At 44.9% G+C, this 15,000-nt stretch overlaps 1 protein-coding gene across 1 annotated transcript in view; it reads right to left on the reverse strand.

The window, feature by feature from the left end:
* The window catches only part of LOC143288837 (monocarboxylate transporter 12-like), a 27,850-nt gene that overhangs the window by 11,734 nt on the left and 1,116 nt on the right, over nt 1-15,000 (reverse strand). Inside the window, exons 2-4 of the mRNA XM_076597483.1 lie at nt 12,783-12,926; nt 7,896-8,695; nt 5,105-5,306 (exon numbers count right to left, since the gene is read on the reverse strand). Coding sequence (XP_076453598.1) covers nt 5,105-5,306; nt 7,896-8,695; nt 12,783-12,926 — 1,146 coding nt within the window. The remainder of the gene's footprint in view (nt 1-5,104; nt 5,307-7,895; nt 8,696-12,782; nt 12,927-15,000) is intronic.

The following is a 15,000-nucleotide window of genomic DNA, read 5'->3' on the forward strand; positions in this document are numbered from 1 at the left end:
TGCCTGCATGCATGTGAGTCTGTCCTGAGATCTGTTTTGGTCGGCACCAGCTGGTGAGGACTATAAAACGAGAAGTCCCAATGACCCCCTTTTTTCCACCAGCCACGCCTCCCACACACCTTCCGTCACCTGTATCCCGTTCCAAAGGTGGTGTCCTGTTTCACCGTCCTAAATTCTGGGACCTAATTAAACGAAACGAAGCCCTTTGTGTGTTTTGCAATGGAGGCATATGAGAAATGACACGCTGCATGTAATCCACCCTTCTGATCATAACAAGAATGAGGCATAATCTGACATGAAGTTCCTATATACCCATAACATGAACCTGAACCGACACTTGTCATCTCAAGCCACCATGTTTTAAAAAAAAAATTATTTATTCATTTATTTATTTATTTGTTCATTTATTTATTTATTTTACATTTTCATGGTTTGTGGGGCCATAAACAGAAAGAGCAGGATGGTCGCACGGTAGTTAAGCGACTGAATCTGCATCAAAATCAAAACCCTCAAAATAGAATCGAAAACCACTGAAAATGGGTTACAACGTCTATCAAAGGTCACAACCATTTCATCTATGCACAAAAACTGCCAGTATAATAAGTCCCTGAATTCGAGATGCTGACATAGGACTTAACGCCCAAACCACTGTGCCCCCCACCCCCACCTTCCCCGGTAATCCTTGTGATCCTGGTACACTTGGTAATAAAGATCTATTCTGTTCTAGTCTATTCTTTTCTATGGCTATGTTTTTATGTGAGGACCGTTCACTATGATTTCAAAATTACTGACAAGCAAAAATATATTTGATAGTGAATCATTAAATTCATCATTCTGATTATTCTCTGGATTTTTTTTCTTTTTATCTTTCTTTTTTTAAATTTTTTTATTTCATCTACAAGATGCATATTAAATATGTTTTCTTTGTCAATCACCAATGACATAATACCTACCGGAAGAACTGTAGATCTGCTATGATTTTTGAAGAGTATGAATTAATCTATACGCTCTGAGGCCACCTTGAAACAGTCTGAATGGGGCACAGGGCATTTAGTCTGAATGGGGCATTTTGTCTGAATGGGGCGTGGGGCATTTTGTCTGAATGGGGCATTTTGTCTGAATGGGGCACAGGGCATTTGTCTGAATGGGGCATTTTGTCTGAATGGGGCACAAGGCTTTTTGTCTGAATGGGGCATGGGGCATTTCGTCTGAATGGGGCACAGGGCGGCACAGGGCATTTTGTCTGAATGGGGCACAGGGCATTTTGTCTGAATGGGGCATAGGGCGGCACAGGGCATTTTGTCTGAATGGGGAACAGGGCATTTTGTCTGAATAGGGCATAGGACGGCACAGGGCATTTTGTCTGAATGGGGCACAGGGCATTTTGTCTGAATGGGGCACAGGGCATTTTGTCTGAATAGGGCATAGGACGGCACAGGGCATTTTGTCTGAATGGGGAACAGGGCATTTTGTCTGAATGGGGCATTTTGTCTGAATGGGACACAGGGTATTTTGTCTGAATGGGGCATGGGACATTGTCTGAATGGGGCACAGGGCATTTTGTCTGAATGGGGCATGGGGTATTTTGTCTGAATGGGGCACGGGGCATTTTGTCTGAATGGGGCATGGGGCATTTTGTCTGAATGGGGCACGGGGCATTTTGTCTGAATGGGGCATGGGGCATTTTGTCTGAATGGGGCACGGGGTATTTTGTCTGAATGGGGCACGGGGCATTTTGTCTGAATGGGGCACAGGGCATTTTGTCTGAATGGGGCACGGGGTATTTTGTCTGAATGGGGCATAGGACGGCACAGGGCATTTTGTCTGAATGGGGCACGGGGTATTTTGTCTGAATGGGGCATAGGACGGCACAGGGCATTTTGTCTGAATGGGGCACAGGGCATTTTGTCTGAATGGGGCACGGGGTATTTTGTCTGAATAGGGCATAGGACGGCACAGGGCATTTTGTCTGAATGGGGCACAGGGCATTTTGTCTGAATGGAGCATGGGGCATTTTGTCTGAATGGGGCACGGGGCATTTTGTCTGAATGGGGCATGGGGCATTGTCTGAATGGGGCACAGGGCATTTTGTCTGAATGGGGCACAGGGCATTTTGTCTGACTGGGGCACGGGGCATTTTGTCTGAGTCAGGATCAAGACAAAAAAAGTGCAAACTGCTAACACTACATGTGAATTCATTATCAAAAAAACCCAACAAGCAAACATTCACGGTACACTTTTATGCTGGTTGCAGTAGTGGGTGAATTCGGATTTCTGACGAATGAAGCTATACACACTGACAAACACACAGCGGTATCAGACAAGAACATACACGGCTGCTGGTAACACTTGTATGCATGTCTCTTCACGAGGCGCCTTCTGTGGAGGCCGGGCATTGTCACAACAGTCAGCGTCACACACATGTCCACAGTATTCCTGGCTCACTTTCTCAAAGAGGTGTCACTGTGCTTGGACAAATCCATATACGCTACACCACATCTGCAAGGCAGATGCCTGATAGACGCTTAATCCAACCTGCTGGTCAGGACTTGAGTGCATGCATAACATATTTGTATATCCATCAGAGTGGGTTTCTTTTGCAGAATATTGCCAGGGGGCAACACTTGATCTTGTTGCCATGGGTTCTTTTTCAGTGCGCCAAGTGCGTGCTGCACACCGGACCTCATCTTATCTCATCTGAACGACAAGACACTCAGTCTGATTTCCCAGTCCAACATGGGAGAAAGGGTGAGTGCATGAATCAAACCCAGGCCTTCACACAGACACTGCAGTGGCAAATAAGATGGAAAAGGCGAGGCTACACTCAAAATTTGTTAATATATTAACCAAAAAACATTTAATGAACACTTCATGTTACTTTCAGTACTGTCTGAATTTTGATTTTTGGGGGTCTGTAATGAAGATACACACTTCTGATCTAATACTGGGGCTTTAGATTAGAAATATATGGCTTGCTTGTCAACATACGTGTACACATGTTTACATGCGAGTATCTTTCTCAAGTAGACAGACTATGAAAACAGTGACAGTCATGGATGTCTACAAAACAGCATTTATAAACACGCAGACAAGGTCATTTACACTTTCACTCTAATGAATGGACACAGTTTGCTGATGTACACACTTTGCACAAAATGGTATTTACAGTGACAAACATAACACACACACACACACACACACACACACACACACACACACAGGTGTAACAGGATAAACACATTCACACATATAATATTTCTACATCTATATTTATCCTTGATACCGTTTTGATAATTCAGCTGGAAACCTGCATCCTTACTCAAAACAGGCGTAAAAACAAATTCTGTAGCACAGCGTTGAGCTGACTGCAAGCAGGGAGTGAATGTGAACTGAGCGTGCAAGTAAAGTGGTCACATCAAAACTTCTCAAGTGTGGACCGACCTGCAGACTGAGCCCACGGATAGCAATGGAGGCTATCGACTGCCACCATCCTCATACCAGCAAAGCAACATACATGCAGACCTGTTAGTGCCTGAACCCCCTTCGTGTGCCTACACACACGCAGAAGATCGAATGCGCATGTTGAAGATCCCGAAATCCATGTCAGTGTTCAGGGCTTTATGGAATCAACAACATACCCAGCGTACACACACCCCATAATGGAGTCAGGCTGCCTACATGACAGGGTAAATAAATAAAACGGTCTTACACATAAAAACGTTACATATCTGTGTGAGTGTGTGTGTGTGTGAGCATGACTGTAACCCGACTGAATGACACAGGAAACGAATGATGAGCGCCCAGTGGCAGCCGTCAGTCGGCTCCACCCAGGAAGACAGCCTGTTGTGCAAAAGACCCCGTGTTTGTAAAGCACTTATAGTTTGGTCTCTGACCGAGAATAGATGCTATATAAGTTATAAGTATCCATATCATCATCATCATCATCAAAGACACAATCAACATCTACACTTCATTTTTGATGATCATTATTTTTTTTTCATTTACGGAAGTGCTGCGCGCATGTGTGCATGTGGTATGTATGTGACTGTCTCTATGTGACTGTATGTGATGGGCTGCTTTATTTACATGCGTCTTGGTTTAATTTATTCACATACACATATGACATGAACAGAATTTTTCTTTTTTCATTGCTTAAGAATGAACATGTGTCAATATGTCACAGAATATTAAAAAACAACAACAACAACAAACAAACAAAGAAAACAGAACGATTTCTTGTAATGCTGCGACAGAAAAAGGTAACCCGGAGATGGAATTTGAAAAGATTAAAAATGAAGTAAATATTTTTATACAAAAACAACAACAAACAACACACAAGAAACCCTGCAACCAATCAAGCATCCACACAGTTCCCTCACCCCATTCCTTCAACTAGCTTCTCTGCCCCCCCTCCCCCAACCAGCCCCTCCACCCTCCCCCTCTAGCCCCAGCTCTCCCCCCCCCAGCCCCTCCACCCTCCCCCTCTAGCCCCAGCTCTCCCCCCCCCCCCAACCAGCCCCTCCACCCTCCCCCTCTAGCCCCAGCTCTCCCCCCCCCCCAACCAGCCCCTCCACCTCAAGCCCCAGCTCTCCCCCCCCAACCAGCCCCTCCACCCTCCCCCTCTAGCCCCAGCTCTCCCCCCCAGCCCCTCCACCCTTCCCCTCTAGCCCCAGCTCTCCCCCCCCCCAACCAGCCCCTCCACCCTCCCCCTCAAGCCCCAGCTCTCCCCCCCCCAACCAGCCCCTCCACCCTCCCCCTCTAGCCCCAGCTCTCCCCCCCAGCCCCTCCACCCTCCCCCTCTAGCCCCAGCTCTCCCCACCCCCCAACCAGCCCCTCCACCCTCCCCCTCTAGCCCCAGCTCTCCCCACCCCCCAACCAGCCCCTCCACCCTCCCCCTCTAGCCCCAGCTCTCCCCCCCCCAACCAGCCCCTCCACCCTCCCCCTCTAGCCCCAGCTCTCCCCCCCCCCAACCAGCCCCTCCACCCTCCCCCTCTAGCCCCAGCTCTCCCCCCCCCCCGCCCCCCAACCAGCCCCTCCACCCTCCCCCTCAAGCCCCAGCTCTCCCTCCAATTTGCTCCCCCCCAACTCCCCCCCCCCAACTCACCGACAAGCTTGGCCCGGTCTGGCAGGAAGATGAAGGGCATGTTGAAGCCGATGGAGGTGAAGAAGTTGGAGACGGCGAACATGAGGAACACGGGGTTCCTGAGCAAGGAGAAGTCCATCATTTCCTGGAAGGCCTCGCGGAACTCGGAGGGCACGGTGACACCACAGCACTTGCTGGGCTCGTCCTCTGTCTCCTCCTCTATCTGCAGGAAACACAACAACATGGCTGTGGTGTGAGTTGTCATTTCATTGACATCGTCATCACTATTCAGCTACTGCGCTTCTCCGTCGTCTCTTCCTCTACCTGCAAGAAACACAACATGAAAACAACAACAACAAGAGAGGCAAGGCCTTCAAGACTCACTTGTGATACACTTTAAAAAAAAAAAAAAATCTAATCGTTAAAATGTGTTCTGTATTTGTTATTATAAAGCTTCGCGTTTAAAAAAAAAAAAGAAAAAAAAAGTCCTAACCAGATTCGAACCCCGCGTGTTCGGGTGAGAAGAAACTGCCTTATCTATTACACTATCGTGGCTCCTTAACTGACGTTCTAAAATTTAACATTTGAACATACTTTTTTAAAGGGCGATAAATCAATTGCGGTATTCGCAGTGAGAGTTTCAGTTTCAGTTTCAGTAGCTCAAGGAGGCGTCACTGCGTTCGGACAAAACCATATACGCTACACCACATCTGCCAAGCAGATGCCTGACCAGCAGCGTAACCCAACGCGCTTAGTCAGGCCTTGAGAAAAAAAAAAAAAAAAATCGCAGTGAGAACGCTGTTTAAATCATATTATTCTGGTGTATCTTGGGCATTCAAAAAATCTTTAACGGCAATAAAAAAAATTCTTTTTAATGGCTATCGCCGCAATCACACTGCAACATTTAGCCGTTTTCACTAGATCTAGATATATGTACAAGTTTAGTTACACACGCCGGGAATGTAGTACGACACGGTCGATTCAATTTCTCTTTTATGTTCATTCTAGTTTTATAGTTTTAAAGTTGATATGAAAATTTAGTATTTTGTTAAACTAATAACATGTAGAGCCAAGTACAAGTACTTCTAAACGTCGTAAGAAGTGAAAAGGACTTCATTTTGAGAAAAGTCAAGACTGGAAATTTTTTCGTTTCATCGTGATCAGTTCAAGGGTATTAACTCGCATGGTTTACAATTTTTAACTGTGAATTCCGACTGATTCTGTGGATATTTTTTATGGCAGTTTGGGGCATAATCCGGTAAGTGATGAGGCGTTCACAAATCTTTCTCTGAATAAATATTTAACAGTCTCCTTCTCCAACTTTCCATCACATGTTATCGTGTATTGTCCATTGAATATAGGATTGAACGGGCAGGTCAACAACTTGAAACAAAATGGCGTCGTTCGCGTTCGCGAAGAATATGAGCACGCGCTTTGAATGTGTATAAATATGTGTACGCAATTGATTTTTGCCCCCGACCTTCCGGGCTCAGCCAACAGACCTGTATTGTCCACTCGTCGTATTGATTTTAGTATTTTCCGAAAAAGACCACTTGGGCGAATGAACATAGTGAAAGCCCTGTACACTGAGAGTAAAACACACAAGCTTTTTATGTATTGAGTATAATTTCAAAATGTAATGTTTAAGATGAAAAAGATCAGTTTAAAGCAAATTAAGTCCCCTAGCATTAATTACAGAGTAATTTCCCTTTTTTACTATCTGCACCAAAACGTTTCCAAAATAAATAAAACTTCCAAAAGAAGTTCCTGTTTGAACAAAAAATGATAATAATGACTGCTCTTGTTGTTGTGTCAGAATATCAGATCAAAGTGCTAAGTTTAGAGAATACAAAAAATATAAATATAACAGTAGATGCAGTTTGCATATAATTTGGCTTCATTTTTTATTTTTTTGTGCCCATCCCAGAGGTGCAATATTGTTTTAAACAAGATGACTGGAAAGAACTGAATTCTTCCTATTTTTATGCCTAATTTGGTGTCAACTGACAAAGTATTTGCAGAGAAAATGTCAATGTTAAAGTTTACCACGGACACACACACACACACACACACACACAGAGACAACCGAACACCGGGTTAAAACATAGACTCACTTTGTTTACACAAGTGAGTCAACAAAATGGCGATGGTCTGAGTTCTCATTTCAATGACATCGTCATCAATCATCATCCAGTAAAATACTATTGAACCTGTGAAAAAAAGTGCTTAAAGAAACAAACAAAACAAACAAACAAACATATAAACAACAAAAAGGGTATGACGATGAGACCTGCAGTGATTTGCATTTCACTGATGGAAAGACGTCTGCTTATGATGGAATGGTTTGTGTATCCCCCCCATTCTTGTTCCTCTTCGTTCGCGGACTGCAACTCCCATTTTCATTTGTATATACATAAGTGGGCTTAATATATGTGGATGACCGTTTTTACCCTACCATGTAGGCAGCTATACTCCGTTTTCGGGGGTGGTTCCTGTGTGTTACTCAGGATGCAGAAATCAACATGTGACTGAAAGACTTCCGACAAACTCAGGCAACAAAATATTTGATACAAAACATTAACAAAAAAAAAAAAAAAAATTCAGTAAGTGTGAGAGACTTGATCCTGACGAAACTCTCATCCCAGTCTGGGCAACATCACCACAGGGCCAGGCCACACACCCACTGCTCCATCCCCGCCACCCCTTTACCCCCACCTCATCCCCCCCCCCCGCCCGCCCCACCAGACCACACAGAAGACGGACCCCCCCCCCGGCCCCCCCAAACACACACACACAAAACAAGCTTCCTGACCTTGTTGACGGAGGTGATGCTGGTGATGTACAGGTCGTGGTGGGAGCGGAACATGGGGATGTTCTGCAGGGACCCCGTGTAGAACACGTCCTTGCGCCCCACCGGGCGGCTGCAGGCGGTGCTGATTGAGTGCTGGCGCAGGAGGCGACGGCGGTGCTCGGGTCCCTGCGGCCTCTGCAGTCGGTGCAGCGCGCCATCCGACCTGGCGATCTTGGCCAGGTCCACGTTGTGTGGCTCGCCACCCGCAGGGGGCGCCGCCAGGTCGTGGTGGCTGTTGCTGAGCCAGGCCACGTGCTTCCTCGAGTTGAGGGGCAGACCCTCGCTCCCCTCCCCCTCCTTCCCTCCCTGATCACAGGGCTCAGCCGCCACCACCTTGATTTCAAAGTTGCGGTCACCAAAGTCGGCCAGTTTGCAGCGGGGGACATCGTGGTCGTGGTTGTCGCCGTCAACACTGACCACCTTGTTCAGCAAGGCCTGGTCCTCGGGCAAGGTCTTCTCCACCGCCTCCTTCTCGACGTCCCCCTTCTCGCTGTCCTCCTCGGACTGGGCAACAGAGCCCCCTGCCTCCAGCGGCCTGAAGACGGCGCCGCACACGGTGACGTTGAGGATGACCCCACCCAGGATGAGCATGGCCCCGCGCCAGCTGTACTCCTGCAACAGCAGCTCTGTGATGGGCGCCATGATGAAGGTTCCGAAGCCCGAGCCACACACCGCTAGGCCCGTGGCGAAGGAGCGCCGCTTCTCGAAGTACTGGGCCACGCTGACGATGGCCGGCAGGTAGATGAGGCCGAAGCCCAGACCTGGGGGGAACAGCGGCACCCACAGCTGGACTGAGTGTCTTCATTACGTTGGTGGTCAGGACGTGTGTGTGCGTGTGTGTGTGTGTGTGTGTGTGTGTGTGTGTGTGTGTGTGATCACCACTCTTTCGTTGTGTACTGCTGTGTTGTGTTGTGCTGTGTTTCGTTGTGTTTTGCTGTAATGCGGTGTGTTGTGTTTTGCTGTGTTGTGTTGTGTTGCGTTGTGCTGTGTTGCATTGCGTTGTGCTGTGTTGCATTGTGTTTTGCTGTGTTGCGTTGTGTTTTGCTGTGTTCTGTTGTGTTTTGCTGTGTTGTGTTGTGTTTTGCTGTGTTGTGTTGCGTTGTGTTTTGCTGTGTTGTGTTTTGCTGTGTTGCGTTGTGCTGCGTTGCGTTGTGTTTACCTGTGTTGTGTTGTGCTGTCTTGTGCTTTTTTGTTGTGTTGTGTTGCATTGTGTTTTGCTGTGTTGTGTTGAGTTGTGTTGTGTTCTGTTGTGCTGTGTTGTTTTACTGTGTTGTGTCGTGTTTTGCTGTGTTTGTGTTTTGCTGTTTTGTGCTTTGCTGTGTCGTGTTCAGTTGTGCTTTGCTGTGTTGTGTCATGTTGTTTTGCTGTGTTGTTTTGTGTTGTGTTGCGCTGTATTGTGTCGTGTTTTGCTGTGTCATGTTTTGCTGTGTCATGTTTTACTGTGTCGTGTTTTGCTGTGTTGCGCTTCACTGTGTCATGTTTTACTGTGTCGTGTCATGTTTTGCTGTGTCATGTTTTGCTGTGTTGTGTTTTGCTGTGTTGTGTTTTGCTGTGTTGTGTTGTGTTTTGCTGTGTTGTGTTTTGCTGTGTTGTGTTGCGCTGTATTGTGTTGTGTTTTGCTGTGTTGTGTTTTGCTGTGTCATGTTTTGCTGTGTCGTGTTTTGCTGTGTTGTGTTTTGCTGTGTTGTGTTTTGCTGTGTTGTGTTTTGCTGTGTTGTGTTGTGTTTTGCTGTGTTGTGTTTTGCTGTGTTGTGTTGTGTTTTGTTGTGTTGTGTTTTGCTGTGTTGTGTTTTGCTGTGTCGTGTTTTACTGTGTTGTGTTTTACTGTGTTGTGTTTTACTGTGTCGTGTTTTGCTGTGTTGTGTTTTACTGTGTTGTGTTTTGCTGTGTCGTGTTTTGCTGTGTCATGTTTTACTGTGTCGTGTTTTGCTGTGTCATGTTTTGCTGTGTCATGTTTTGCTGTGTTGTGTTGTGTTTTACTGTGTTGTGTTTTACTTTGTTGTTTTGCTGTGTCATGTTTTGCTGTGTTGTGTTGTGTTTTGATGTGTCATGTTTTGCTGTGTTGTGTTTTGCTGTGTTGTGCTTTGCTGTGTTGTGTTTTACTGTGTCGTGTTGTGCTGTATTGTGTTGTGTTTTGCTGTGTTGTGTTTTACTGTGTTGTGTTTTGCTGTGTCATGTTTTGCTGTGTCGTGTTTTGCTGTGTTGTGTTTTGCTGTGTTGTGTTTTACTGTGTTATGTTTTGCTGTGTTGTGTTTTGCTGTGTCATGTTTTGCTGTGTCGTGTTTTGCTGTGTCGTGTTTTGCTGTGTTGTGTTTTGCTGTGTCGTGTTTTGCTGTGCTGTTGTGTTTTGTTTTGCTGTGTTGTATTATATACTATTGCACTGTATTGTGCTGTATTGTATTGTATATTATTGCATTGTATTGTGTACTATTGTACTGTAGTGCACTGCATTGTATTGTGTACTATTGTACTGTAGTGCATTGCATTGTATTGTGTACTATTGTACTGTAGTGCACTGCATTGTATTGTGTACTATTGTACTGTAGTGCATTGCATTGTATTGTGTACTATTGTACTGTAGTGCACTGCATTGTATTGTGTACTATTGTACTGTAGTGCACTGCATTGTATTGTGTACTATTGTACTGTAGTGCACTGCACTGTATTGTGTACTATTGTACTGTAGTGCATTGCACTGTATTGTGTACTATTGTACTGTAGTGCACTGCACTGTATTGTGTACTATTGTACTGTAGTGCACTGCACTGTATTGTGTACTATTGTACTGTAGTGCACTGCACTGTATTGTGTACTATTGTACTGCAGTGCACTGCACTGTATTGTGTACTATTGTACTGTAGTGCACTGCATTGTATTGTGTACTATTGTACTGCAGTGCACTGCACTGTATTGTGTACTATTGTACTGTAGTGCACTGCACTGTATTGTGTACTATTGTACTGTAGTGCACTGCATTGTATTGTGTACTATTGTACTGCAGTGCACTGCATTGTATTGTGTACTATTGTACTGTAGTGCACTGCATTGTATTGTGTACTATTGTACTGTAGTGCACTGCATTGTATTGTGTACTATTGTACTGTAGTGCACTGCACTGTATTGTGTACTATTGTACTGTAGTGCACTGCATTGTATTGTGTACTATTGTACTGTAGTGCACTGCATTGTATTGTGTACTATTGTACTGCAGTGCACTGCACTGTATTGTGTACTATTGTACTGTAGTGCACTGCATTGTATTGTGTACTATTGTACTGTAGTGCACTGCATTGTATTGTGTACTATTGTACTGCAGTGCACTGCACTGTATTGTGTACTATTGTACTGTAGTGCACTGCATTGTATTGTGTACTATTGTACTGTAGTGCACTGCACTGTATTGTGTACTATTGTACTGTAGTGCACTACACTGTATTGTGTACTATTGTACTGTAGTGCACTGCACTGTATTGTGTACTATTGTACTGTAGTGCACTACACTGTATTGTGTACTATTGTACTGTAGTGCACTGCATTGTATTGTGTACTATTGTACTGTAGTGCACTGCACTGTATTGTGTACTATTGTACTGCAGTGCATTGCATTGTATTGTGTACTATTGTACTGTAGTGCACTGCATTGTATTGTGTACTATTGTACTGTATTGTATTGTATACTATAGTATCTTATTGCAGTGCATTGTATTGTATACTATTGTATTGCATTGCACTGTTTTGCATTGCGTTGTGTTGTGTTGCATCGTGCTGTGTTGCATGGTATTGCATTTTGTCCCAACAGATTTCTCTGTATGAAATTCAGAGTTGCTCTCCCATAGGGACAGCAAGTCATTGCAGTATAGCGACACCCTCTTTTTTTTCTTATTCGTGCATTTGCATTATTGTCAAAAAAACTAACATCATTACCAGATCAAACAAACAAGCCAAGCATGCAGAAAGCTGCATCAGCACAACAAAGTATGGTGATTTGATCAGTATGCACAGTTCAGTTGTTCAATGACCCATCTTTAACACTTACATGGCAGTGACTCTAATCACTTCCTATCTCAGCGGCCTTTATTCTTCTCTGGAGGAAAAAGCAACAAGAACAACGTTCATGACTGGATGTGCCATCAGTCAACAAGGTTTTCTCTAGCATGTCGTACGGTCACAAGCAGCTTTACATGACCGGAATCCTTTACACACAACACATGGATGGAACACGTGTATATCATTAAGAACCCCCCCCCCCAAAAAAAAATGACTTAAAAATGCTTTAACAGATGCTGACTGCCTCTTTTTGAATAAGAAAAAAACTGTCATTTTGTGATTTCATTGTGTGCTCAATATGAAAACTGGCAAGCTGTGTCTATATTTCGTTTTTTTTAATGTTTTTATTACCTTATCTATGTACCTATGTGCCTATCTATGCACCTATGTACCTATCTATCTGTCCATCTACCTATCTATTTATAAATGTATATATATAAATACACACACACACACACACACACACACATACATATATATATATATATATATATATATATTCATGCAAAGACTACCCATAAATACAAACAAATGATTCTAGTACTCTACTACTCAAAATCCAAACCTAAAATAAACGACGTTCATGAATGACAAAACAACAGCAAATAACAACACCATCCGGTGCTCAAAGCTTACAGTGCAAAGAGTCAACCTTTTAAACAGTTACTCACAACCCAAACCTAAAAACAAAACAAAAAAAACGACGTTCGTGACAAAAACAACAATAACGAACAACACCCCCCCATTCCCCAGAAAAGCTCCAGCAGTGCAAAAGAGAAGAGTCAAAGCGGAGGGAGGCACCTGCCATGATTCCCGAGGAGAAATAGAGGAAATAGAGGTTGGGGGTGAACACGCTGAGGATGAAGCCGGCCGCACAGATGATGGCCCCTGCGATCGTCACCACCCGGCACCCGTAGCGGTTGGTCAGCGCGCTGGCCAGTGGTCCTGAAACAACAAGCGTGTGTGCAGTTTCCGGTTTCACTTTCACTTTCAGTCTCAGTCTCAGTTCGGTCGGCTCTACCTTGGCAGGCAGCCTGTCCATGTCAAAAATGTTGTGTTTGTAACTTAGGGCTTTCAGCTTGGTCCGCTGCGACCGAGGATAGGCACTGTGTTAGTATCCATATCATCATTATCATCATCAGTTCTGTACCACTTCAAGATTTTATTGGCTTCAAATAAAAGGATTTGGTATGCGCAAGGGGTATGAAAATGACATTCAGTCTCAGTTTCTCAAGGGTGTCACTGCATTTGGACAAATCCACATACGCTACACCACATCTGCTTGGCAGGAACATAACCCGACGCGCTTAGTCAGGTCTTGAGTGTATGCATAATCATATTTGTGTAGCTATCAGAGTGGATTTCTTCCACAGAATTTTGCCAGAGGACAACACTTAGGTCGCGATGGGTTCTTGTTCTGCGTGAAAAGTGCCTGCTGCAAACTGGACCTGGGTTCATCGTCTCATTTGAATAAGTAAGTAGACGCTTGACGTTTGATTTTCCAGTCAAACTCGGGAGAAAGGGCGTGAGTGGGAATCGAACCCTCACTCTCACGGTCACTGTACTGGCAGATAAGGTCTTTACCACTCTGCCACCCTCCTCCTTGTGTGGAGGACTGTGTGGAAATGACGCTGTAACCCTCCTTGTGTGGAGGACTGTGTGGAGGACTGTGTGGAAATGACGCTGTAACCCTCCTCCTTGTGTGGAGGACTGTGTGGAGGACTGTGTGGAGGACTGTGTGGAAATGACGCTGTAACCCTCCTCCTTGTGTGGAGGACTGTGTGGAAATGACGCTGTACCACTTCCACACGTCAGGGATGCTGCTGAACAACTCCACGTTCATCATGGCCGTCAGCCAGCAGGTCCTTCAACTCTTATCACTGCTGTGACCCTGTGGTGAGGCCACGTGGCGGGGACAACTGTCAACAGCCTGGCCTCTGTGACTCACAGCATCGTGTCCAAGGTCCAGACCCACATTCAACAGCCCTCAGCCCCCCTCCCCCCCCTCCAAACTCCACCCTTCTCCCTCCACGCTGACTCAGTGACTGGATCATTGCTGGATCCCAGTTGCATTGTCCACAGTGGAGCGTTTTTTCTAAACTGACTTACAGACATTACTGCACTGGTTACTTAAAAAAAAGAAAAGTTTATTGGTGTTAAAATATTTTCAATATGTATCTACGAGCGGGGTGAATACTGCACTCTCCTCATTAATCCTTGCATTGTAAACAACAACAACAAAAAACACATAAAAAACATTCCTCTTTTATCCACACACACACACACAAAATATATATATATATATATATATATATATATATATCACACGTCTAATACCACTCAAGAGTGAAAGTACGTTTTTTTTTGTTTGGTATTTTTTTTTTTTACCCAGAAGTTACTTTACTGATGGTTGTTGAGTCAGTGGTGCTGCTGTCTGTGACTTGATGGGAATAATTTGTATAATGCTTTCATTATTTGTCTGTTTTGTTCTTCATTGTTTTGGCTTTAAGCTTTAATATAAATCTATTACTATTTTTTCTTGCCTGTGTGTGTGTGTGTGTGTGTGTGTGTGTGTGTGTGTGTGTGTGTGTGCCTGCGCGCGCGTTCGTGCGTGTGTGTGGTTAAACACTTATATTACATACTGTTTACTTTCTACTCATTAAGAAAAGAACTAATAGAGAAACCGCGAAAAACAAACAAACAAAAACAAAACAAAAACGGGCAGCACGAGCACCACCTGAACACAAACACCACCACCCGCTGACCACACCAACAAACACCACCACCCACTGACCACACCAACAAACACCACCACCCACTGACCACACCAACAAACACCACCACCCACTGACCACACCAACAAACACCACCACCCACTGACCACACCAACACCACCACCACGTCACACACCAACACCACCACCCGCTGTCCACATCAACAAACACCACCACCACGTCACACACCAACACCACACCACAAACACCACCACCCGCTCACCACACACCAACACCACCACCCG

This window comes from Babylonia areolata, chromosome 13 (genome assembly GCF_041734735.1).
Source record: "Babylonia areolata isolate BAREFJ2019XMU chromosome 13, ASM4173473v1, whole genome shotgun sequence".
Lineage (NCBI taxonomy): Eukaryota > Metazoa > Mollusca > Gastropoda > Neogastropoda > Buccinidae > Babylonia > Babylonia areolata.